At 55.9% G+C, this 25,575-nt stretch overlaps 7 protein-coding genes across 7 annotated transcripts; all 7 read left to right on the forward strand.

The window, feature by feature from the left end:
* Positions 1-1,454: 1,454 nt before the first annotated feature.
* Positions 1,455-3,284, forward strand: LDBPK_351180 (hypothetical protein, conserved; the record flags this gene model as incomplete). The annotated part of the gene is made up of 1 exon (XM_003864655.1): positions 1,455-3,284. One exon carries the CDS (start codon positions 1,455-1,457, stop codon positions 3,282-3,284), a length of 1,830 nt encoding a protein of 609 aa, XP_003864703.1.
* An 877-nt stretch (positions 3,285-4,161) lies between these two features.
* On the forward strand, positions 4,162-7,605 carry LDBPK_351190 (NADH-dependent fumarate reductase, putative; the record flags this gene model as incomplete). The annotated part of the gene is made up of 1 exon (XM_003864656.1): positions 4,162-7,605. One exon carries the CDS (start codon positions 4,162-4,164, stop codon positions 7,603-7,605), a length of 3,444 nt encoding a protein of 1,147 aa, XP_003864704.1.
* Positions 7,606-12,785: 5,180 nt separating this feature from the next.
* LDBPK_351200 (NADH-dependent fumarate reductase, putative) lies at positions 12,786-14,273 on the forward strand (the record flags this gene model as incomplete). The annotated part of the gene is made up of 1 exon (XM_003864657.1): positions 12,786-14,273. One exon carries the CDS (start codon positions 12,786-12,788, stop codon positions 14,271-14,273), a length of 1,488 nt encoding a protein of 495 aa, XP_003864705.1.
* Positions 14,274-18,947: 4,674 nt separating this feature from the next.
* LDBPK_351210 (pre-mRNA splicing factor ATP-dependent RNA helicase, putative) lies at positions 18,948-21,062 on the forward strand (the record flags this gene model as incomplete). The annotated part of the gene is made up of 1 exon (XM_003864658.1): positions 18,948-21,062. The coding sequence occupies one exon, from the start codon at positions 18,948-18,950 to the stop codon at positions 21,060-21,062; it is 2,115 nt and encodes a 704-aa protein (XP_003864706.1).
* Positions 21,063-21,496: 434 nt separating this feature from the next.
* On the forward strand, positions 21,497-22,156 carry LDBPK_351220 (hypothetical protein, conserved; the record flags this gene model as incomplete). The annotated part of the gene is made up of 1 exon (XM_003864659.1): positions 21,497-22,156. The coding sequence occupies one exon, from the start codon at positions 21,497-21,499 to the stop codon at positions 22,154-22,156; it is 660 nt and encodes a 219-aa protein (XP_003864707.1).
* Positions 22,157-22,736: 580 nt separating this feature from the next.
* Positions 22,737-23,438, forward strand: LDBPK_351230 (short chain dehydrogenase, putative; the record flags this gene model as incomplete). Its single annotated transcript, XM_003864660.1, has 1 exon — positions 22,737-23,438. One exon carries the CDS (start codon positions 22,737-22,739, stop codon positions 23,436-23,438), a length of 702 nt encoding a protein of 233 aa, XP_003864708.1.
* A 620-nt stretch (positions 23,439-24,058) lies between these two features.
* LDBPK_351240 (short chain dehydrogenase, putative) lies at positions 24,059-24,823 on the forward strand (the record flags this gene model as incomplete). The annotated part of the gene is made up of 1 exon (XM_003864661.1): positions 24,059-24,823. The coding sequence occupies one exon, from the start codon at positions 24,059-24,061 to the stop codon at positions 24,821-24,823; it is 765 nt and encodes a 254-aa protein (XP_003864709.1).
* Between the last annotated feature and the right edge of the window lie 752 nt (positions 24,824-25,575).

A 25,575-nucleotide genomic window follows, 5' to 3' on the forward strand; every position in this document is an offset into this window, starting at 1 on the left:
GCATCGGCAACAGTGTGTACCACGACATCTGCCCCCACGACCCGCTGTGCCAGCAATTTGGCTTTTACAGAAATGATTACAGTCGCCCAACACCGATGATGCGGGCGTCGCTGCTGTACAACCTGCACGAGGTCGGGAAAACAAAGGGCGTGAAGGTGGACCCGTCTCTCTTTCAGGAGGTGTACTCGTCCAAGTACGGCCTGGTGCGCGTCTTCAAGGTCATGAACGTGAGCGAGGAGAGCAAGGAGTGGGTTGCTGACCCGGCAAACCGCGTGTGCCACCCGCCCGGGTCGTGGATCTGCCCCGGGCAGTACCCGCCGGCGAAGGAGATCCAGGAGATGCTGGCACACCGCGTCCCCTTCGATCAGGTGGAAAAAGTCGATCGGAAAAACCATGTCGGGTCGTATCACGAGGAGTACATGCGCCGGATGCGTGAAAGCGAGAGCTGACGGTAATGGCTGCAACACCAGCAAGAAAAAAGCCAAGGCGGTGAGTGCAGTGGTCGGTGTCGGTCGTTTGACGGACAATTTCGGGGAAGAAGCTCGTGAGAACAGGACACCGAATAATGCGAAGAAAAATGAGCCGCACCAAGGGCGTGCCGAACCTCCTCCTCAGTCATTGGTTGTCTTGATTTTTTCAAAATGGATCAAGGTTGGTGGGCAACGCGAGGCGAGAATCGCTTCATGATGGCGTGGCGGTAAGGAGAAGAGAAGCACAGAGAAACAAGCGGATGGGTGATCGTGATTTTTCGGCTCGTATGTGTGTGTGTGTGTGTGTGTGTGTGCGGGAGTGCATAGGTGTCCTCAATCCCTCGTTCCTTCGCGATTCACGGCCTCTTGTCGCGGCTGTGGAGTGCGCGGAACAAGCTTCGTCTGTTGCACTCGACCGTTCTCTCTCGCTCATGCAACCACCATACACCTCATCTGTCATCGCAGGCTCGCTTTTCGTTAGCGTACCTTGCAACTTGACCCCTCTCACCCCATCGCTCTCTTCCCCCTTATACCCGTGTGTTTATACGCTCTCCGTTTCAGCGACATGCACGCGCACAAGTATTGTTGCACACGCATCCGTAGGAGTAGCAATATTGATAGAGGCATAGATCAAAGGTAATAAGATAGTGGTGGCTGCACATGTCCTCACGAAAGGACCGGAGCACTAGAGATCAAGCGGAGTAGCATTGCCGCGAGAAGAATGCCAAGCCCCGTCATCACCACCACCACCTCCTTCCTTCCGTACTTTATCGCTTCGCCACACCCTCCCCTTGCCTGATTTACGTGTCTTTCAGCGTCACACCTGAGTTGTCAGGTCCGGTAGTGAAGGAAAAGAGGTGGGGGTGTGTTGTTGCCACGCATACAGCGATTCTGTTGCCAGCATCACCGACACCCCTCTCTGCCCACTCCCTCTTTTGGTTTCCCTCCATCAACAAGAGCGTACAGAGAGTGACGACCGTAAACATGCTGCGCACCGGCGCTGCCACCGCTAGCTCAGCCGCGGTCTCCAGTCGCGGCATGGGGCAGCGCAGTCACGGCCTGTCGCCACGTCAGGGCGACCTGCGTGTGGGCAAAAAGACGACGAAACCAGTCGCTGGCCTCCCCAGTGTTGGTGCCCTGCCGCTTTGCGTGCAGGGCCGCTTTCAACGGTGGTGTAACGCGGGAGGCGATCGAGCAAGCCATGGTGCGCGGCGATTCAAACTGAGCACCAGTGCTCTGCACAGCGGCCATCTCCGCTGCAGTGAACGCTGCCTGTCGGCGGGTAGCAAGGATGAAGCGCCGAGCACAGCCATCCGAAACGCCAGCGTCGGTACCATTGGCGCGAGGCTCGCCGCGAAGGACCTCGCGGGTGCGGAGGAGGAACTCTGCCGCCTTCAGGAGAACGTTGACGCCTTCGCCGGCTCCTCCTCCTCTTTTCGGCAAGAGGAGAAGCACCCCAGCGGAGGTGTCGCGACCAGTGCGGCGCCGCAGACGTCATCCTCGCCTGTGCCAAGGGAAGCGGTCGCTTCGACAACCACCGCCGACGTGGAAGGCAACGTAACAATCGCTGACGGCAATGACGATCGCAGCGGTGGCTACGCTGTGCCTGAGTGGCCGGAGCCGACGCTGGAAGATATCGACCGCTCCATTCCGCAAGTGGACTGCGAGTTCATCGCCAGCCTCATCCGAAGTCGCAACCTCCGCCGCGACGAGTTCCTCACCAAGAAGGAAGCTGTTAAGCAGCGCGTAGAGGAGCTCACCAAAAAGACGACGCCGACTGTGTACGAGGCCGTCAAGCTACCTTTTGTAGGGGGGCTCGGCCTTGGCTGGCTCAGTAAGCTGAAGGGCAGCGATGAGGCAGAGGGGGGCGATAGTGGGCTGGTGGCCACGAGCACCGAGGCGCCGGTTGTTGCGTCGGCGGCGGCGCTGGAGACGCTGAGCGCGGAAGAGAAGGACCTGCTGCATACGACTCGCCCCGAGTACGACGACGGCTTTGTTCTACTCGACTGCCGCACCGTGAACGAAGTGAGTTCGTGGGGCATTATAGAAGGCGCCAAGGTACTGCCCGCCCACGAGCTCTTCGAAGCCTTTCACGCAACGCCGGAGGAGTTTGTGCAGGACTACGGCTTTGCAAAGCCGCGGCCAGAAGATATCATTATTTGCTACTGCCAGTACGGACCGCGCTCGCTGATGGCGGCGCAGATTCTGAGCTGGATGGGCTACCTAAAGGTTATGCACTTCAGGGACGGCTACTACGAATGGGGCAAGCAGTACAACCTTCTCCTACGGCGATGGATGGAGCATGATAAGGAGAGCGGCAACGAGCTTCGCCGCCTCGCTACCTTTCGCGCCGGCCTTGAGCTGCAGCGTGAGATTGCTCCCGAATTTAACGCACTACCGATGCAGGAGGCCCGCCAGTACCTGCGAGACACGACACGCAGCCCTGGTAAGTTGGTGGTGGGCGATGGTCTGCGGCTGGAGGCGTACAAGATGGTGGCGAAGCTGACAGAGGGACTGGCGCCGCCGTCGCTGCCTCGTGTTCTTGATGACGGTGGCATTGCCTCAACTGGTAGCAGGGGTGCTGCGGAAAGCCAGACCACCAGAACGCGTCGACTCGGGGAACAGCAACTGACGCGATTTCTTGAGCAGGCGACCGGCATCGACCCGAAGAAGGAGCTCCATCGGCCAGGCCTCTCTATGAGCATGGGCGAAGCCCAGGCGACGGTGCTGGACTCCTTGGCGTATGGGCACGAACTGGGTGCCTCGCCGGACGCCAAGACATCGCCCGTGTCGCCGCCGCCGCGACGGAACTAGAAGGAGTCCTCAGAGATACGCACGTGGAGTTTTTTGCCTTTGCGTAGATGAGGTCGCTTGCTGAGGTGGAACGGGCAAGAAGGACGGTGTACGCAGCAGCCCTGATCGCATGATATGCATGCAGGATGGTGTTGCTCTGGTATCACCTCGTCCTGGAACGAGTGGTGCCGTGGAGTCGCTTCGGCGCACGTTGGGTGCATCTGTGGGTTGCTCCTCCTCTCCCCGTAACTCGCACCCGCGCTCTCCCTCTCTCTGGCCTTTCCCTGCCAAGGGGGTATTCGACCGCAGATGAGTCCCACCCTGACAAAGAAAACGAGAAGAGAGCCGTGGATGAAGTACCACTCCTGCTCTTCTTTTATGGGCTGGCGCGCACGTGCTCACGTGTGCCGCACGCGCCATGGGCAAGCACAGGGCACTCACCGTCCTACGAGGTGAGTACACCGTGAGTAACCAGGTGGGCATGCAAGCACCTTTCACGCCCCCTAACGGCGTCTTTACATGTGGGGGACAGACGTCGACGAAGGAGTGTCCCCGTCACCGACAAGACATGATGCGTACGCCACCCCCTCCCACCCTCCGCCCATCCCTGCTCCCCCCCCCCTCCTCTCCCTCTCTTTCCCAACAGCAACTGCATAAGTAAGTGAAGCAGCAACTCCACACACGCACACATTTTCCCCCTTTTCATTCGTGTTTCCATCCTGTTTGGCTTGACATCATTGCGAGTCTCTCTCACACAAAAGCCCAGGATCTGTGGTTACGCGTGCCGTTCGCTGGTCTCCAGCCCACTCTCCCCTCCTCCTCTCTCTCCGCCAGAAGAGTTTCCGTTCCTTAACGACAGTCAAACAAAAGGCCGAAACCAAGCAAAAAGAGCTTAGCCATGGCGGATGGAAAGACCTCTGCATCTGTGGTGGCGGTCGACGCCGAGAGCGCGGCAAAGGAGCGCGACGCAGCCGCCCGCGCGATGCTGCAGGACGGCGGCGTTTCACCAGTCGGAAAGGCTCAGCTGTTAAAGAAGGGCCTCGTGCACACGGTTCCGTACACCCTCAAGGTCGTCGTGGCGGACCCCAAGGAGATGGAGAAGGCCGCAGCAGATGCGGAGCAAGTGCTCCAGGCTGCCTTCCAGGTGGTCGACACCCTCCTCAATAACTTCAACGAGAACAGCGAGGTGTCCCGCATCAATCGAATGCCGGTCGGTGAGGAACACCAGATGTCTGCGGCTCTGAAGCATGTGATGGCCTGCTGCCAGAAAGTCTACAACTCGTCGCGCGGCGCCTTCGACCCCGCCGTCGGTCCCCTCGTCCGAGAGCTGCGCGAGGCCGCACATAAGGGCAAGACGGTGCCGGCGGAGCACGTCAACGACCTCCTCAGCAAGTGCACGCTGAACGCTAGCTTCTCCATTGACATGAACCGTGGCATGATCGCCCGCAAGCACGCGGACGCGATGCTGGATCTTGGTGGTGTGAACAAGGGCTACGGCATCGACTACATCGTCGAGCGCCTCAACAGCCTCGGCTACAACGACGTCTTCTTCGAGTGGGGCGGTGATGTGCGTGCCAGTGGCAAGAACCAGTCGAACCAGCCCTGGGCCGTCGGCATCGTGCGCCCGCCCGCTTTGGCGGACATTCGCACTGTGGTGCCGGAAGACAAGCGGTCCTTCATCCGGGTGGTGCGCCTCAACAACGAAGCCATCGCCACCAGCGGTGACTACGAGAACCTCATTGAGGGCCCCGGCTCCAAGGTGTACTCGTCGACCTTCGATCCGGCGTCCAAGAACCTGCTGGAGCCAACCGAGGCGGACATGGCACAGGTCTCCGTGAAGTGCTACAGCTGCATGTACGCCGATGCCCTGGCCACCGCCGCGCTCCTCAAGAACGACCCGGCGGCCGTCCGCCGCATGCTGGACAACTGGCGCTACGTGCGCGATACCGTCACCGACTACACCACCTACACTCGTGAGGGCGAGCGTGTCGCCAAGATGCTCGAAATCGCTACGGAGGATGCGGAGATGCGCGCGAAGCGCATCAAGGGCTCGCTGCCGGCGCGCGTGATCATCGTTGGTGGAGGTCTGGCCGGTTGCTCGGCCGCGATCGAGGCGGCCAACTGTGGCGCGCAGGTGATTCTGCTGGAGAAGGAGCCAAAGCTCGGCGGCAACAGCGCCAAAGCAACGTCCGGCATCAACGCCTGGGGAACCCGTGCGCAGGCGAAGCAGGGCGTCATGGACGGCGGCAAGTTCTTTGAGCGCGACACACACCGCTCCGGCAAGGGTGGCAACTGCGATCCGTGCCTCGTCAAGACGCTATCTGTAAAGAGCTCCGACGCGGTGAAGTGGCTGTCCGAGCTGGGCGTGCCGCTGACGGTGCTGTCGCAGCTCGGCGGCGCGAGCCGCAAGCGCTGTCACCGCGCACCAGATAAGTCGGACGGTACCCCGGTCCCGGTGGGCTTCACCATCATGAAGACCCTGGAGAACCATATCGTCAACAACCTCAGTCGCCATGTTACTGTGATGACGGGCATTACTGTGACAGCGCTGGAGAGCACGAGCCGTGTCCGCCCTGATGGCGTCCTTGTGAAGCACGTGACGGGCGTCCGCCTCATCCAGGCCAGCGGGCAGTCCATGGTGCTGAACGCCGACGCTGTCGTTCTCGCCACCGGCGGCTTCTCGAACGACCACACGCCCAACTCGCTCCTGCAGCAGTACGCGCCGCAACTGTCGTCCTTCCCCACCACCAACGGTGTATGGGCCACCGGTGATGGCGTGAAGATGGCGAGCAAGCTGGGCGTGACGCTGGTAGACATGGACAAGGTGCAGCTGCACCCGACCGGTCTGCTAGACCCGAAGGATCCGTCGAATCGCACCAAGTACCTTGGCCCCGAGGCGCTGCGTGGCTCCGGTGGCGTGCTGCTGAACAAGAACGGCGAGCGCTTCGTGAACGAGCTGGACCTGCGCTCCGTCGTGTCGCAGGCGATTATCGCGCAGGACAACGTCTACCCCGGGTCCGGCGGCAGCAAATTCGCGTACTGTGTGCTGAATGAGACCGCGGCGAAGCTCTTCGGCAAGAATTTCCTCGGCTTCTACTGGAACCGCCTCGGTCTCTTCCAGAAGGTGGATAGCGTCGCTGGCCTGGCGAAACTGATTGGCTGCCCTGAGGCGAGTGTGATGGCAACCCTGAAGCAGTACGAGGAGCTCTCCTCCAAGAAGTTAAACCCCTGCCCGCTGACTGGCAAGAACGTGTTCCCTTGTGTGCTGGGTACTCAAGGGCCCTACTACGTTGCCCTCGTCACGCCGTCGATCCACTACACCATGGGTGGCTGCCTCATCTCGCCCTCGGCGGAGATGCAGACCATAGACAATAGCGGTGTGACCCCCGTTCGTCGTCCGATTCTTGGTCTCTTTGGCGCTGGCGAGGTGACGGGCGGCGTGCACGGTGGCAACCGTCTCGGCGGTAACTCGCTGCTAGAGTGTGTCGTGTTTGGCAAGATCGCCGGCGACCGCGCGGCCACGATTCTGCAGAAGAAGAGCACGGGGCTATCCACGACGGAGTGGTCGACCGTGGTGCTGCGTGAGGTGCGCGAGGGTGGCGTGTACGGTGCGGGCTCGCGCGTGCTGCGCTTCAACATGCCCGGCGCGCTGCAGAGGACTGGCCTTGCTCTTGGTCAGTTTATCGGCATTCGCGGTGACTGGGACGGCCACCGACTGATCGGCTACTACAGCCCCATCACGCTTCCGGACGATGTCGGTGTGATTGGCATCCTCGCCCGTGCCGACAAGGGCCGCCTGGCGGAGTGGATCTCTGCCCTGCAGCCTGGAGACTCGGTGGAGATGAAGGCGTGCGGTGGCCTTATCATCGAGCGCCGCTTCGCCGACCGCCACTTCTTTTTCCGTGGCCACAAGATTCGCAAGCTCGCCCTCATCGGTGGCGGCACGGGTGTCGCGCCGATGCTGCAGATTGTGCGGGCTGCGGTGAAGAAACCCTTCGTGGACTCGATTGAGAGCATTCAGTTCATCTACGCCGCCGAGGACGTATCAGAGCTGACGTACCGCACGCTGCTTGAGAGCTACGAGAAGGAGTATGGCTCTGAGAAGTTCAAGTGTCACTTCGTTCTCAACAACCCTCCTGCTCAGTGGACCGACGGCGTCGGCTTCGTTGATACCGCTTTGCTACGCTCCGCCGTGCAGGCGCCGTCCAACGACCTTCTGGTGGCCATCTGCGGTCCGCCGATCATGCAGCGTGCGGTCAAGGGTGCCCTCAAGGGTCTCGGCTACAACATGAACCTCGTGCGCACGGTGGATGAAACAGAGCCCACCTCGGCCAAGATTTGAAGACAACCACGCAAACAACAGCGTGTGTGTCTGTGTAATTACATTCGCTTCGCTTCAAACACCTGTGTGGAGGAGAGACAGAAAAGAAAGTAAACGCATGCACAAAGGAGGGTGCGCTACTGCTGAATGAGGCAAGACATCACGTCAACCTCACTTTCTGTGCTGCGCTTACATGCACACGATACCCATCACGTCACAGGCACTGGCCTCTTCGTTTTTTGTTGTTCGTTTCTCTCCCTCCGGCCCTCCGTGGCTTGTAGTCTCCTACCGTTTTTGCGTGCGCTTTCTGCTCTTTTTTAAACTGACTTAGTGCGGTATGCTCCTGTGTACCGCGCCGCACTGCGCACGTGTGCATGTATGTGTGTGTGTGTGTGTGTGTGTGTGTGTGTGTTTGTGTGAAGCGTGCGCTACTTCTGGTGCTGTGTGGTGCAGGTTTTTCTTGTCGTTTTTCTTCCGTGGCACGCTTGTGTTTCGTTTGAGCTTTGTGCTCACATTTGCACACACACACACACATGCACACGTGCGCAGATAAAAGGCAATATTTTTCCACGTGCATGACACAACGCCCACTCACCGCTTCGTTTTGTTTTTGTTTTGCACACCCGTCCTTTTACTCCCCATCTCTGTCAAGCGCATGCGTGTACAAGGCATCACGGCGTGAGCGTCGGAAGAGGAGGACGGTGTGGCATCCACGAAGATGAGTGCAGCACATCTACAAAAGAGAACAAAAAAAAAAACATGAAAATGATGCAGACAGCTCATACAAGGTGCAAGCGAGAGTTGGGTATTACCACAATGAAAGGCGTCACACCAGCACATCCGGGGAGCACACACACACGTGTAAAGGGCTCTTGTGTGTTTTTCGCTTGCCTTGTGTGCATGTGTGCGTCCGTGAATTCCCATTTCATCGGCGAGAAGAAAACAGAAAAGGCCCAGAAACGCGCTCGCCGGTGTCTTCCTGCTATCAAAAACTTTTCTTCTGTTTTGCTGTTTGTTCCTGCTGATGGATGGCTGACTGATACTTATGCTTGATGTGGTGAATGCTCTTCGGCTCCTCAGAGCCAGCTTTTTATGGAGGGCGTCTTCAGCGCTTCAGGGATAAGGTGATTGGCGTGCGTTTGAGTGTAAACGTGTGTATGTGTGTGCTGGCGGAGAGGCGGGGCGAGTGGAACTTCGTCTTTGTTTGCTTTCTGTCGCTCTTTCATGTACACAGCCTGACCCCTTTTTTTTTCTTGGTATGGAGAGGGGGGCTGTGGTGGTGGTGGTGGTGGTGGTGGTGGTTCTCTCTCTGTTGTTGCTATCATTGTCGTTTGACTGTTGTTGTTTGTGACTTCTGTGGTCCTTTTTTTCGCCTTTCACGTCGCTGCCTGCGATGCTCTTCCTCTCTTGTCTCTTCCCTTTTGATGCCTCTTTGCTTTGGCTTTCTTCTGTTGTTGTTCCTCTTTTTTTGTTCTCTTCACGAATCAGCCAGAGTATACACACACACGCACGCTGACAACCTGCACCTTTCCTCACTCCCTCTCTCTCCTCCAGTGCAAAATCACAAGAGGAGGGAAGGTGGCGGCGGCGAAAGGCGGACATCAATTTCTTCGAAAGGGGTGAGTGGAAGGAAAGTGACAGCGAAGACGCGATGCAAAACCTCGGGGTGTTCTGTGCAGCGTTGGCAGAGGAGGAGATCGCAGCAAATGCCTGCACATATTTCGAGCATTGCCACCACCACCATCCTTTTCTCTTTCTCACGGCGCTTCGCGGAAGGCTCAAAGCAACACACAGAGAAAGATTCACGTAGCGCCGAGCCACATCCGCTTGCTCACTTGGTTTACAATCTTCCGAGAAGCAGCAGCGCGTTTGCGCGTGTGAAAGAAAGAACGGATATGTGTCCATGTCTGCCCTTCTCGCGCTCCCTCTTTCTTCTGTCCTTTCTGGTGCAGCCTCATTGGCCCCGTGGTGAATGGATTGCACCGTCTCTCTGTGTTTTGATGTGTGTATCTGCAGGCAGAGCGTAGCAGACGGTCCGTTAGTCGTTGCCACTTCCTCGTTCGTTCTTTTTTCTTCTGTTTTTCCCCTTGTGCGTGCGCCTTAGTCTATTCTTCCCCACGCTCTTCATTTAGTGACGACGTCGATCTGTGTCCTATCTCAAATTTCGACTCGCTGTGTGAAAGCGACGGGGAGAGTGCATGGATGTATGAGTACGTTCGTCCATGTGCATGCAGCAGCTCTCTGCCCCCCCCCCTCCCCCTCTTTGCTCGCCGTCCTTTGATGCTCTCTTTTTTCTCCATGTATCTTGTCGATGATTTTCTCTTTATGTTCCTGAACCTCTTCTGTTTTTTTTTTATTGTTTGGGGGTGGTGGTCACCTTCGCTGGGGGGAGGGAACAAATCGTGAAGGGAATGCGACGGAAAGCGATGGAAAGAGGAGGCAACATTAGTATACGGAGAACGCCTCAAGCAGTTCAACAACGACGCAGCAGTCCTTTTTCCCCCTCTGAGCTCAGTGTTGACCCTAAAAACAAACCGTACAACCTACAAGCTACACGGTCATGCGCCACTCGCAGGCGCATTCCCTGAGCGCAATCCTGGCATGCCCAGTACCTCTGAAAGAGATACTCATCTTTTACTTTGCATTTTGTTCTAGTATCGCTTATCCCCCTTCTGTCTGCTTGTCACGGCCGCACAAACCCGTCCCCACTGCCCTATTCTCGAGATGCCCATCAAGTCAAAATGGCCGGAAAATGTGCCTGTTTTTTTTTCCGAGTGGTGGCGGAGTGCCGCAGCGCCAATATCGAAAATCTCGTGCGCACGCAATCGTGAGCGCGTGTACTCACACACACGCAATGGCGACCTGTGCCCCAGCGCGTCAAGGCGCAGCGATGGTACCCGCTCTCTATTCCCCTACGCTGAGAGAACGCCATTGCCGCGAACGCCGTCTCTCCTCTGTTTGCATCCTGTGCGGATGTGCCCTCTCCCACCACCACCGCTCTGATGTAGTGTGCCCTGCACTTCTTTGACGAGAGGGATGGCGCACACTCAGCTCTACCCTCGCGTCCCTTCTCTCCAAACCCACCGCCACTTCACGGCTCCCCTCGCAGATGTGAGCGGTGCAGCACGTTGTGTACCATCAGTCTCAGCGTTGCGCTTATTTGATGGGGCTTGCATGTCCTTCGTCGCTGCCTTGGTAGCATGCGCAGCACGCAGTGTTTCTTGCTTTCGCTGCTGTATCCCTCTTCCGTGCGAATAGATATGTGTGCGTGTGTCTGCACAACGCGTCTACCACGTGGAAGTAGACAGAATCGATGAAAAAGAGAGGTGGCGCCACGAGAGCGAAGCGCACGGAAGGGCAATCCTGTTGTTGTTGTTCCATGAAGTGGACGTGGACTTTATCGACTTTGGTTGTCATCGCGGTGCCCTCTCGGCGCCGCTCTCGTCACTGCTTTTCTCTTGGTTACGTGGAGGCTTGCAAGGACGGGTGCCCGTGAAGCCACACACACATACACCAAAAGAGGTGTAGTATCAGCCATGCGCCCCCATACCCTTCCCGCGACTGTCACTCATTCCATTTATTTCTTGGTGTTGCTCTTTTCCGCTGCCGTGCCACCGTGCTCTCCAGAAAACATGTGGGCAGTGCTGCATACACACATATATATATATATATGTGTACTGAAAGTGCGACTCATCGCCAATGTTGCATGCCTTTTCCATGTTGTTATCCCGCCAGCTGGCGCTCTCCCCTTTTTTTCCGTCGCATGCTCTCCGTCCAAAAGAAGAACGGTAATACATGGACGATCTCCTCGTCGGTGTCTTCCTTCGAAAGCTGCACCGTCGCTTTCTCGGTGCTTGTTTTCGGGCTGATGCTCATTGTGTCCGTGGTCGTGTCGAGTGGTTCGTTTCTGACCCCCTCATCCGCTCTCCTTGATTCAGGGCGGGGGTTTTTGGAGGAGGGAAGATGGGACTTCCTGTCCCGAATGGTGGCAACAGCGGCGTTATGATGGCACGGTTGATTGATCGGAGATCATCGGGCACGGTCGAGGCAGCTCTTCACGCCGCTTCTTCCAGTGCACCACAGACTTGTGAAAATCTGTGATTGTGCATCGCTCTCGGTTAGTATTCTCTCCATCCCTCAATACACTTCCTATGCGATACAGGGCAGAAGAAAAAAGGAGAGCAGCCAGACGGCGACGGTATTCCCCTACGTATCTTCCCCATACACAACCTATTCGACACCCCGGATGGCTCTCGATTGGGTTGATCATACGCCTCTTTCTCTGCTGCGCGCGCGCATCGCGTTTTGCTCACTTCATATTCTCCGACTCCTCTACTGTTCACCTCTTCGATCTCTCTTACTCGCTTTACGTGTGTGCGTGTGTGTGTGTGTTGGGGGAGGGGGGGTAGGTCGTTACAGTCTTTGCACTCTTTTCTTCGCTTTTACTGCTGTTCTGTGCCTCACAAGGACAAGTTTGTTGTTTGGCACACGCGCACACAGGAGCAGATTGGAACTAGCTTGTCGTGGGCGCGTCACCACTTTTCGTTCGGTTCGCGAGGGAAGCTACAATATTGCTCGTTGCCTCTCCTCTTTTTTTTTTTCGCGGAAGTCTTCATTTCACATTGCGCCCGTTGGCGCCTTCAGTGCTCACTCTGCTTGGGGAGAGGGAAGGTGAGTCAAACAACCGATTGGTCAGCTGTGTTTGCCCTCCTCGCCGCCAGCTCTTTCTCTTGAGTTGTTTCTTTTACGCATCCACTGGTGCTGGTCACCTCATCTGACCCCCTCAGAGAGAAAGGCAATTTAGGGAGACAATGCACGTGGTGCCTGGCGAGCCTGTGCGCCGCCGAAACAGCAGCGCAAGTGTTCGCTCCTCCTCGGCGGTAGCTGCCGTTGGTCGCGGTAACAGACGCCGAGGGGGCAGCTCTGGTGCTGGTCGCAAGCACCTCCTCTCGCTCATCCCGCAGCGTCGCGTTCTCGCCCTGCTGTGCCTTGGGGTTGTGTTGCTGATCTCGTTCGTGTGGGTTGCGCATCGCAACAGCGAAACAAGCGGGAGAAACCTGAAGTGGTGGTGGACGCTTTCGTGGTTGGAAACAAAGACCTTTTCCATCTCCTCCCCTGCCCCTCACCTCACCCCCACCCCTGCAACAGAGGGACTTAACGCACCCTCTGGCCTCTCCCCATCCACATCAGCCCCTGCCGCCATGTCTCGAGTAGCCCCTTCAGTAAACCGGGTCGTCATCATCGGCAGCGGACTTGCAGGGCAGTCCGCAGCGATCGAGGCCGCCCGCGAGGGCGCTAAGGAAGTTGTCCTCATTGAGAAGGAAGCGCGGCTGGGCGGCAACAGTGCCAAGGCCACGTCTGGCATCAACGGCTGGGGCACGGCAGTGCAGAAGGCCGCCGGCGTGCACGACAGCGGCGAACTCTTTGAAAAGGATACGTTCGTCTCTGGCAAGGGTGGCACCTGTCGGCCAGAGTTGGTGCGGACGCTGTCCGACCACAGTGCAGAAGCCATCGAGTGGCTCTCTTCGTTTGGCATCCCGCTGACCGCCATCACGCAACTCGGCGGTGCGAGTCGCAAGCGCTGCCACCGTGCCCCAGACAAGCCGGACGGGACTCCGCTGCCGATCGGTTCCACGATTGTGCGTGCGCTGGAGAACTACATCCGCACAAACCTGTCCGGCACCGTGCTCATCGAAACCAATGCGCGTCTCATCTCACTGATACACAGTAAGGAGGGCGGCGTGGAGGTGGTGCAAGGCATCACGTATGCCACGCAAACTGGAAGAGGCGAGGAGCAGACTCGCGAACTACAGGCCCGTGCCGTCATTCTCGCCACGGGCGGCTTCTCGAACGACCACACGCCCAACTCGCTCCTGCAGCAGTACGCGCCGCAACTGTCGTCCTTCCCCACCACCAACGGTGTATGGGCCACCGGCGACGGTGTAAAGGCGGCACGTGAGCTGGGCGTAAAGCTGGTGGACATGGACAAGGTGCAGCTGCACCCGACCGGTCTGCTGAATCCGAAAGACCCGAACGCCAAGACACTATTCCTCGGCCCCGAGGCGCTGCGTGGCTCCGGTGGCGTGCTGCTGAACAAGAACGGCGAGCGCTTCGTGAACGAGCTGGGCCTGCGCTCCGTCGTGTCGCAGGCGATTATCGCGCAGAACAACGTCTACCCCGGCACAGAGAGTCGCCGCTACGCGTACTGCGTACTGAACGACGCGGCTGCTGACGCGTTTGGTCGCAGTTCGCTGAACTTCTACTGGAAAAAGATGGGGCTCTTTTCTGAGGTTGCCGACGTCGCCGCGCTTGCGGCTCTCATCGGATGTCCGGAAGAAACCTTGATGCACACGCTCTCCGAGTACGAGAAGATCTCCAGCGGCCGAAAACCGTGCCCGAAGAGTGGAAAAGAAGTGTTCCCTTGTGTGCTGGGTACTCAAGGGCCCTACTACGTTGCCCTCGTCACGCCGTCGATCCACTACACCATGGGTGGCTGCCTCATCTCACCTGCAGCAGAGATCCTGGATGAGCAGATGCACCCGATTCTTGGTCTCTTTGGCGCTGGCGAGGTGACGGGCGGCGTGCACGGTGGCAACCGTCTCGGCGGCAACTCGCTGCTGGAGTGTGTCGTGTTCGGTCGCATTGCTGGGCGTCAAGCTGCACGCCACCTCGGCACAGCGGTGTCTTAGCCACACACCTCGATTCTCTCCGGAGCGTTCGTTGTTTTGCGACACCCTTTCGCAAACACGAAAGCAGCGCAGCGATTCCCTTTTATCGTCGTCCGTGTCTCCGTTCGACTTGTTTCCCACCCCATTTAAACTGCCAGGCCTCCCCGGTTGCTCTCATCTCGGGTTCTCTTCTGGCGCCCGCCTCAGTGCCACCGTGCGGCGCACCACGAGGACAATCGTTGATAGACCTAAAAAAAACTTCGTGTTTTGCCATGTGCTTCCGCAACGCCCGCTTCGTCGGTGCACCCTTAAGCAAAAAACGGAACCAGGCGCCCCTGGCCCCCTCCGCCACGCGAAAGGGCAACGCACCCCGCCCCGCAACCCTGGCACGCCACCCCACCCCAACGCCCTTCGGCCAAACGCCAGCCCCCCTCCCCCTACGCCAGCCCCCCCTGGGGTGCCAGCGTCTCCAAAACACGCCACCCAAGCGTACGCACCCCACACTCGAGGCCCCGCAGGGGAAACGACGAAGGGCAGGCAAAGCCAGCCGCGAAGCCCACACAGGAAACCCCCAAGCAACAAAGAGCGAGCACGGCGCACACACGAAAACAAACAAAAGAGAACACACTTGGCTAACGACCTGGCCCCGATGCCGAAGGGAAGCTTTAGACGCAAAGAGGCAAGGACTTTTTCCCTCAGGAGTGACAATCGAGAATGCCACTTTAATCAGGCGCCATCCGAGACCGTTCGGCGCCCCATGGGGGAGCCCTTCTTTTTCGCGCCCCCGCAAAAACGCCATTTGAGCGCGCCATCCCCGTCAGCGACACAGCCTCCTGCGCACAGACGCTTCCCCCCGATGCCTCGCGCGTTCTTTCCGCCAAAAGCCGTCCCCCACCCCGGTAACGGAGCGCGAAGCCGAGACAACGCATAGAAACGGTTAAAAGAGGGGCGCTATGGGCGGTTTGCGCCGGCAGTGGGGATGGGTTGGGTAGTTCAAAAAGGAGCCGGGGGAGGGGGGCGGCCAACGCGACTTTTGCACCGCTGGCGTTGGCAATTGCGTGGGGACCTTTTTTTTTCAGATTCTGGCAACAGCAAGTGCTCGGGGGACCCTTCGCAGCGGTGGAAACGCGCCGGCGGTGCGGCTTTACGAGGTGGCCGGCCCCTTGGGCGCGGGCAAGGCGCACCGTTGCCGGGGTAGGCACCGCGAAGTTGGCGCGCACTAGGCGTTGCTAATTTGTTTTCGGGTTTCTTTACCGCACACAAAGCGCCAAACCACCGGGCATGCAAGCGACCAATGGCCCCGCACAAAAGGAGCAGCGGCGGGGCAATGAAACCCCGGATGTGGCCGGGACCCCTTGTCACACCACTGCCCGCGGCCCGCCTGCCGGAGCCTAGGCGGCACCCGCCCACCCTGAAACGGCACGTGTGCAGGCGCCTGGCCCCACCATCGCAAAGCACCAAGCCATGGCACCGCGTTGAGGTGGCCGGCCCCATTTCAAAAAGCGAGGAAGGGAACCGTAGGATACCAAGAGGCGCGCGCTACAAAACAACAAACGGCGTAGGCCACCGTCGGGGAGACGGGGGGAAGCACAGCCAGCCCGAAGGACAAACCGCCCTGGGAAGAGAAAGGGCAAAAGCGCCCGGCGCCCCCGCCAAAAGAAAAAAAGAAAGGCGGTAAAAAAACAGGGCGCGGGAACTTCGAAAACGCAACCAGACGGTGGGAAACGGAAAAAACAAGACGACCAGAAACATGGCCATAGCAGCCCAAGGCGTCTACATAAAAACAAGCAGCGCCGGCAAAAACAAAACAATAAGAGCACATGCGCCCAAAGAAAACAAAAACCACCCCAATAAGACGACACCAACCGGCAGACACAATAAAAAAGGCCAGCGAAAAAGGTAATTCGCGTTCGGCCAATACGAAAAGAATTCTGACAATAGAAAACCCGGGGTGTGCGTATAAAGCCCTCCTTTTTTTGCCGACAGGCTGGCCCCTTCAAAAAACAAAGGCTCGCAGAGAAGGAAAAAGTAGGGATACCAATGAATCCAACACACCGACACCCCAACAAAAGCGCCGGCAAGCACACCATCATTTAAAAAAAAAACTGGGGGGTGAAAGGAACAAAAGCGAGATAAAAAAAAGTTGCCCACTGAAAGCAAAAGTGAAAAATAATGAAAAAAAAAAAGCCAACGCACAGAGGAAGAAGACCAAATGGGGAAAATTGGCGCCGGCAACAAAAAGCGCGAAAGCCCCGACACATACCCCCCAAACGCCACAAGTTTTCCGACAAACTGTGTCATCCACCGGCCCCCGACAAAAAAAAAATTCCTCATAGAAAACCACCCCTAGCAACTGGACCGGCTGGAAAGCGACCCCAAGGGGCGATCGCTTTTGGTTTTCTTTAAGGGTAAAAGGGCAGCCTGCCCATCAGGTGAGCAAGTGTCCGGGAACGAAAAAGGGTTCTCCCGCAAAACCCCGCTAGCGGTTGGGACGCGAGGCGCGTCTGGGGCAACCGGGTGGGGAACGCGATGCGGGAGGACATCACAGCCGCCGCAACAAACGCCAAACGCTTTTTACGGCGACAAAAAAGGATATGCACGCAGGAAAGAAAAAAAAATTCTCTTTTTGCTTTCACAACTTATCCAAAACCGAATTCCCGGCTTTCGGTTTACGCGCCTTTTTTTCGCATGGTGGCGATATGTGGGCCTACGCCGCCGAACCTCAAAAATCCCTGCCTCGTTCTTTCCCCCCGAAAACCAGGTAATGAAAAGGCTTTCCAGGGACAAAAAGGCAGAAAACCACACAAAGGGGCGCGCGCGCTGGCTAGGGAAACGTGCGTCCTGTTTTGGGGGACGGGGAAAGGATCATTTGCAAAGGCCCTGGGCATAAGGAGAGTTTGCATTCGCAATTGCCAGCCTCAGGAATTAAAAAAATGGCGCCAACCCCTTTGAAAAAGCGCTTGGCAATTGCGGAGGACCATTTGCTATGAACAGGGTGGGCGCTGACAGCACCCACCGTAACCTACCAGCGTTTCTTGAGGCGCCGCGAAAAAGATTAGGTCCAGGAAGTGCTGGTGGGGGCCTCGCTCCGTCTTCCGGGTCAAAATCCGAAAAAGCGGTTGCTGTCTTGCTTTGTGTCTCTGAACTCTGTTTTTCCGGGTTTGGTGTCTGCTTTCTTGCCGCTTACTGCGTTCGCGGCCACGAAACAACGGGCGCGTGGCGATGAATAAAAGGCATGGCCCGGAAGCAAGCCCCCTCCCCATGGCAACCCTTTTTACACCGATCGGGTGCGAAAACGCAACCGGGGAAAGGATGAGTGGCCGTGGGGAATCAAAATGCGCAGGGTGATTCTGGCGCGCTTCTTTTTAAAGGGCGGCAGCGCCATGGGGGGCCTCGGGTGGCGCGAATGTTCCCCTGGCAGGCGGGGCGTACGGCCCTGGGGCTGCGGCCCCGGCCTTTGGAAAGGAGGCCCCTCCAGCGACGGTTCTTTGCGGTTTTCTGTGCGGCAGGGTTGTGGGAATGTTTGTTCCTCATTGACACTGAACTTCGGTGTCAAATCCTCATCCGTGAAGTTGCCAGATTACTCTTGCCGAGGTTTTGGTGATATGGCATGCTCGGCTGCGTTTTTCTCCGCCTGTGTAAGCTGCGGGGTGGGTGCGTTGTCATGGATATGGTGGGGAACGACCCGCTTCCCATTGGCCGGGCAAGTTGGTCGGCAAAGTTGCACTGATGGTAACGTGTGGTCGTGGTTTTTGGTGATTGTGATTGCTTCGTCTTCCCACGCTCTAAAGCCCAGTCGGACCCCCCCCCTTCTCGGGAAACGGGCTGAAGTTCACTGTGAAAGCGCGTTGCACAGATGAAGATCACAGGAGCTGGGTGTAAGTGGGTCCTAAAGTATCGTGTTTTGCGTCTTCGTCAGCTGAAGCGATGCCCTCTTCTTAGTTGGACTGCCTGTCGCGTTGCATGCGTGAAGACTGACTTTGCGGTGGCGGTGTTTGTGTTTGTGTGTGTGTAGGGGGTCGGTCGTCTCCGCAGCTTAAGGGCCGAAAAGAAAGCGGCAAGGGTGAGGGGTGCCCTCATGAGAAAGTGCAGCCTCCCTCAAAGAGGCGAAGATGGAATAATGGAGCCCTGCCGCAGCGCCGTTTTCAGCGTTGAGGCGCGCAGCTTTCATTAGACTGGACAGTGACGCTGTTTGGTTTGGCGGTGGTCATGAGAGGTGGCCGAAAAGCTACGTGGCGCGACGCTTCGACCACTCCATAGCGAGTACATAGTTGACATTTCCCACAGTGCACAGAGATAAGCGTTGATGAGCCAAATGCACTGGTGCATAGGGCCAGTAGAGCGAGGAGGGTGTTCAGCTGCTGCGTTGAGACTTTGAGTGCCTGATACAGCATTATGAGCTGCGAGCCAGGTGCTCGTATTTTCTTGTGGATTTCACATTGAAACCAATAAAAGTAAGGGGTCTCACCTCGCTTGCAGAGTTGATCTTTCTAGTCAGAGAAAGCCACGTAATCGAACAGTACTAATTCCTCACCACGAGGAGCAGGTTCATACCATGTTCTCTGTCGTGAAAGCGTATGCAATGCTGCTCACCGATTCAAACAAACATACAAAAAAAAAACAGGTTAACTTTATCTCTTCCTCTCGCACCATGTTTTTATTGCTTCAAGATGGAAAGAGAGTAGGTATGGGAAAATGGAGGCGAAGCCCAGCAGCCGTAATCCTTTAACGGGAAAGGAATACAGCTCCCGGTACTTTACTCTTTTGAAAGGGCGCGAGCGGCTCCCTATTTTTGCAGCCAAGTCGCGTATTCAAAAGCTGGTGAGCCAGTATCAGACGCTGCTTCTTGTTGGAGAGACAGGCAGTGGAAAGACAACTCAGGTTCCTCAATACATTTTGGAGCTCAATCCGGAGCACGGAATTGCCTGCACGCAGCCGCGGCGTGTCGCGGCAACAAGCGTGAGTGAGCGCGTGGCTGAAGAGATGGATGTGGAGCTCGGCGAGGAGGTAGGCTACTCTATTCGTTTCGATGACAAGAGTTCCGAGAAAACACGACTGAAATACCTGACAGATGGTATGCTTCTGCGCGAGGCGATGACGGATCCACTGTTGAGTTGCTACAGTGTCATTGTTCTCGATGAAGCTCACGAGCGCACTGTATCGACAGACATTTTGATCGGCACCTTGAAGGAGCTTCTTCCAAAAAGACCGGATCTTCGCATTGTAGTGATGTCTGCAACCCTCGAAGAAAAGCGCTTTCAGGAGTATTTTTCAGAGGCGCCGCTTGTCCATATTTCCGGCCGTATGTATGGTGTTGAGGTGTACAACTCAAAGGCACCTGAAGCTAACTATGTGGAAGCGGCCATTCGCACAGCAACGCAGATTCATCTCTACGAAGGCGAGGGCGACATCCTTATTTTTTTGACTGGCGAAGATGAAATCGAAACGACTGTGGAACGCCTGCAAAACGGTATCAGGATGGCAGAGCACAGCAGCGCCAACTGCCACCACGGGCCCATTGCAGTCTTGCCCTTGTACTCCTCCCTACCCCCGTCGCAGCAGCGAAAGGTGTTTCAGACAGTTCCGGAGGGAACGCGCAAGATAGTTGTGGCGACAAACGTGGCCGAAACTTCATTGACAATCGAAGGCGTTGTTTTTGTGATTGACTGCGGCTTTTCGAAGCAAAAAGTTTTCAATCCGAAGCTTCGAGTGGAATCGCTGCTTGTAACGCCAATCAGCCAAGCGAGTGCTCGGCAGCGCTGCGGTCGTGCTGGGCGTACGAGGCCAGGAAAATGCTTTCGACTCTATACGGCAAAATCTTTTCACTCTGCTCTGCAGCCCAACACGTACCCTGAAATTCTTCGTTGCAACCTCGGCAGTATTGTTTTGCATATGAAAAAAATGGGTATTGAGGATTTGGTGAACTTCGACTTTGTGGAGCCGCCGGCGCCTGAGACGCTGATGCGCGCGTTGGAGTTGCTCAATTACCTCGGCGCATTGGATGACGACGGCAATCTGACAGAGGAGGGGAATTTGATGTCAGAGTTTCCGGTCGATCCGGAAATGGCATCAATGCTTTTTCACAGCCCTAAGTTTGGATCTTCTGAGGATATTGCACGAATTTGTGCTATGCTGTCGGTGCAAAATCCATTCATCACTCCCTCAAATGATCAGCGAGGCCGTGCAATGCGGTGCCGCGAACAGTTCTACCATCCAACAGGGGACCACATTTCGTACCTGAACATCTTTAATGTGTTCTACGAGATGAAGAACCAGAGCTCCTCTTGGTGCACAGAGAACTACATCAATCCTCGGGTTATGAAGCAGGCGGTCAACATTTACCGCCAACTTGTCGGAATCTTGCGACGTCTGAGTTTGCCTATTTGCAGCACGTACACAGCGCAGCAGCGGCGCGTGCAGGGTGATGACGCTCCAGCGGAGTTGGAATTCGCAAACGAGGTGCGTCGCGCCATAGTGAAAGGGTACTTCACAAAGGTGGCGCTCTCTCTTCCGACAAAGCACCAGTTTATGACGCTTAAAGACGATGTTAAGTGCCTTCTTTTTCCATCGACATACCTGAACCGCCGCCCCAAATTTGTGGTATTTAACGAGCTAGTCCTCACGAGCAACACGTATATTAGAACGGTAACAGCTGTCTCCGAAGACTGGCTGCTCGAGTCGAGCCCTTCGTACTTCGCCCAGGATGAGTTTGAAGGCATTACGAAGCAAGTTTTTGATGAGATTTTCCGAAGGCAAGGCAAGGAGAAAGAGCGTCGTTCGAAACGAGCACGGACACCCAGTGATGACTAGCCCCCTTCTCAAAACACATACAAATTCGACTCATAAGTCTGTAATTGTTCTCACTAAATTGCCTGTTGCTCTTATGTCCGTAGCGTAACAACGTCTAAAACAAAAAGTAAACTAAGCTAAAGAGGCCTGGATAAAGCGCTAAAATTCGTATGGTGGTTACTTGCTGGTCGCACTAGTTGATCTCGTCTCGATTGGAAGAGCTCTTTTTTTGAGCGCTTGCACCGAAAGTTGGTGGGCTTCTTGCTCTGAGTGCAAAAACACGTGCGCTTAGTGACGAGGGACAAAACAAACAGCAAACAAAAATGCAACTTCTCTTTCCTCCCGATACCTTCTCTCTCTCTCTTGAGCGCATCTCCTCTCTGCCTCTTATATCTGCGGCTGTATCTCAGAGCTTCGCTTACTTTTTTTTCGGCCGAAAGAAGAACAACAAAAACATGAAACTCTTCTTTGCAGCAGTTTTATTTGCCGTTTTTGCCGTCACACTAGTGTCGGCTGGCATGACCGAGTCTGACTTTAAGAAGATGAAGGTTAAAGATCTTCGTGCTTTCTTGCAGGATCGTGGGCTGGAGTGTGCAGGGTGCCAGGAGAAGAGCGATTTTGTCCGCATGGCGTACCAGCACCGCGACACAAACCCAGTCGGAAGTGCGGTAAAGCGCGAAATCCCCAACAAAAAGTTTTGGGAGGCATGGGGTGACATCGCCAAAAACGAGTGTCAGAATGCTGTGAGGCGGCGAGGAAACGATGAGGGCACCGAGCCATTTTCCACTATTTGCGACACTATTCACTCCGCAGTTGATTCTTACCTGATGCAGCACGGAAGACGTGTTGCCAATCAACTCAAGAAGACGCCGCAGGACCTGCTTAAGACCTCGTTTAAAGATGTTTACTTTGAGGCTGGCTCTCACCTCTTTCAGACGCTAGCGGATTACTGTCTCGGGTCTCCTTCGTTGCAGAAAGCGTGTCAGTCCTTAGGGTCTGTCATGAGCGCAATGGATGGTTCTTCTGGTGCAGATTTTCGAATTTGGACTACCAATGTCGGGATTGAAAATACGAATCCCATGTACGAAATCATCGACGGGCGTGACGATTTGTGAAGAAGGGGCTTTCAGGCACTTTCCGGAAGGTTTAGCTCTTTCTCAATTAGGTCTTTTTTCCCTTTTCCCTCAGCGCGATATGCAGCACTGTTTTATCTAGTTTTCCCTGATGTCTAGCGCGAGATGGGCTCTCGTGACTAGTCTTTTTTTCCACGACTCTATAACCGAGAAAACACACACTGTACATAGCAAGCAAGCGACATCATTCTGTAGCCTGCCCAAAGTTTCAAAAGGCTGTCTAGGTACTCTTCCGCGGCTCCAACTTCTTTGCTGTCCTTTGCTTTTAGCCGCTCACATTACTTCTCCGCTACACCGAGCTGTCCAGGTGGCTCTCATCTCTCCTTGACTACGACAATGCGGAAACTCTCTTCCCCCTTCAACTTCGACAGTTCACCGCTTCTTCCCTGCGCCCTACACGGCTTTACTCTGCACACTATCCGGAAAGCTGTATGCTGAACGCCAGCCACTGACGATCAGAAGTCTGTTTCGTTCCCCTAACTACTCCTTTTCCTTTCTTTTTTGTGTTCGTCTTCTCCCTTTACAGACAGGACACGCAAACACACACACACACACACACACAATGAAGTCCGTGTTCATCACCGGCGGGAACCGCGGGATCGGACTGGAGACGGCGCGCCAGATGGGCAAGCTTGGCTACTATGTAATCATTAGCTGCCGCGATGAGGAGAAGGCGAAGACCGCCATTGAGAAGGTATCCGCAGAGGGTGTGAAGGCTGACTACGTAATCATGGATGTGGTGGACGAATCCTCTGTTGCGAAGGCAGCTGCGGAGGTGTCCAAGAAGGTCAACGGCGTTCTCGATGCGCTCATCAATAACGCTGGATATGCCGCTCCTTCTGGTGACATGAGCCGCGTCAACCTCGATGAGATGCGGAGGTGCTATGAGGTGAACGTGATCGGCACTGTATGCGTGACAAACCACTTCCTGGAAATGGTGAAGAAGTCGTCCGCTGGTCGGATTGTGAACGTTGGGTCCATCATGGGGAGCTGCCAGCTGGAAGTCGCTGCTCTGAGCCACACTCCATACAACTGCTCGAAGGCTGCCCTGAACATGTACACTGTGAATCTGGCAAGCTCGCTGAAGGATACGAATGTGAAAGCGAATTGCGCTCATCCCGGGTGGGTGAAGACGGACATGGGCGGCGCCAAAGCACCATTGGAAGTCACTGAGGGAGCGGAGACGAGCGTGTACCTCGCCACGCTGCCGGCCGATGGCCCCACCGGCGGGTTCTTCCACAAGTGCGATCGTCTGCCCTGGTAGCTGTAATAAAAAGCTTCTTTTGCTTCTACCATCTCGAGGCACCCCTTCTCCTCGCTCAAAGCGGGAGGCACTCTGCGGCTGCTTGTTTTCCACGAAGAGCAGCAGGCTTGGCGTTCCTCGCCTATTGCTGCTCGTGAAAAGCGGATGCTGCAAAGTCTTGCTATTTTGGGCACGACAGCACGCTATACATCGCAGCTCTGTCGCGCGCCACACTTTTGTGGCTCTCTTCGTTTTGCGAGCACTTTCACTACAAATGACGGTGCTTTGCCTGCGTTTTCTCTGCACTGAATGTTTTCATCGTTCCTGACTCTGTGGGAATTCGTCTGAGCTTCTCGTAGTATCTTGTGACCAATGCCAGTCGATGGAAGCTCGACTCTTCGCTCCTTTGCACCTTCAAAAGTGTGCTGCGTCGATCCTGACAGGGGAGATTGCAGTGCTGCGCCGATAAAAAAAAACTGTCTGTACTGACTTCTCACTTCATGTATCTATTTCACTCCTCCAAGCGTTTTGCCCGTCTTCACAGTGAGTTCTTTCACATTCCCAGTTTCCAACCCGATTCGTGCAGCTTGCCAATCAGCTGCAGTAGCACTCATATCCACACGCTGCATTCACTCATCGTCATGTCCGCTCCGAAAAAGGTGGCGCTTGTGACTGGTGCCAACCGTGGGATTGGATTTGCGACTGCTCGTCGCCTTGGTGAGCTTGGTTTCAAGGTACTTCTCGGCGCACGTGATGTAAAGCGCGGCGAGGAGGCTGTCAACACGCTGCGTAACGACAAGCTGGATGTGGACTTGCTGCTGATGACGCCGACGGAGCACGCCTCTGTGGAGGCCGCTGTGCAGAAGGTTGAAGCTGACTACAAACGCCTCGATGTGCTAATCAACAACGCGGCTCTCATGGATTTCGACAACAAGGTGTTCCCCTTGAACATCCAGCGCATGCGCGATGAGTTCGAGATCAACTTCTTTGCCACCGTGGACATCACAAACAGCTTCCTCCCGCTGATGCTGCGGTCTTCGGAGGCGCCGCGTCTAGTGTTTGTGTCGACGCCGCTTGGAACGCATGAGACGGTGGACCGCCCGCAGAACAAGTACGCCCACCCCAACTTGACAGCGTATAAGTGCACCAAGTCCGCTGTGAACATGTACGCGCACAACCTTGCCAAGTACCTCGAGAACTACTCTGAGGAGGCTGGTGGCAGCGCCGCTTCTGCGAAGGTGAACTGCTGCTACCCTGGCTACGTTCAAACTGATATGTGCTTCAACTCTACGGAGGCACACTTCACTCCCTACGAGGGCGCTGAGACGAGCGTGTGGCTCGCCACCCTGCCGGCGGATGGGCCGACCGGCGGCTTCTACCACCGTGCCAAGAAGCTACCATGGTAGTACCACCGCGCGGTGTGCAATTTTATTTGTTTGTCGACCCGCTCTTTTGCACTACTAGGATCGCCTCTAACGTTTTAGACGAGGAAGCCTTCCCCCGCAAGCGCACCCGCATTGCACCTTGTTTCCCTCGAAAACGTATCTCCTTATTTTCCGCCTCTCTTGTCCTTAGCTCACCTCTCTATCGGCATTTCCCGTTTCTTAGTAGCTGATTTGTGCTGTCGTGTTGACTCGCTCACATTGCGGGGAAGGGTTTCATTCTCGACCTAGCAATTCGTGTGCTTCACGCTGACGCAAGGAAATGAAGGAAAAAGCATCTGACTTTGAGTGGGGGTCTATCTTGCACTCACCACCTCTCAGAAGCTAAGAATGAGAATAATGCGAGTCTCGCAGCGCAGCCAGCAGTGCCGATATGGAACTGGTTATGGGTGCGTGTAAGTACAGGGGATTGCTGTGCACTCCAGAGTCTAACTCATGTTCGCTCCCTGACCGATGGGCGGTGAATCACTGAACGCGATTGTATTACTAATTCTCGCTTTTACTTTTCGCTCTCTTTGTTCAGTCGCGCATATTGAAGTTGTTGTTGCTGACTGGTTACCCGCATGCCAGAACCGAGTGGCGCATCGGAATCACACATGCTGTGTGCATTTTTCTCCGCTTGCCTTTGAAAGAAAAAAGGGGAAGGGCGTGCTTGGACGAGCCACCAAGATTAGCGAATAAAGAAAAAAGGGGCAAAGTTATCAAGATCTTATGTC

The sequence above is a fragment of the Leishmania donovani genome, chromosome 35, assembly GCF_000227135.1.
Source record: "Leishmania donovani BPK282A1 complete genome, chromosome 35".
In the NCBI taxonomy this organism is placed as follows: domain Eukaryota; phylum Euglenozoa; class Kinetoplastea; order Trypanosomatida; family Trypanosomatidae; genus Leishmania; species Leishmania donovani.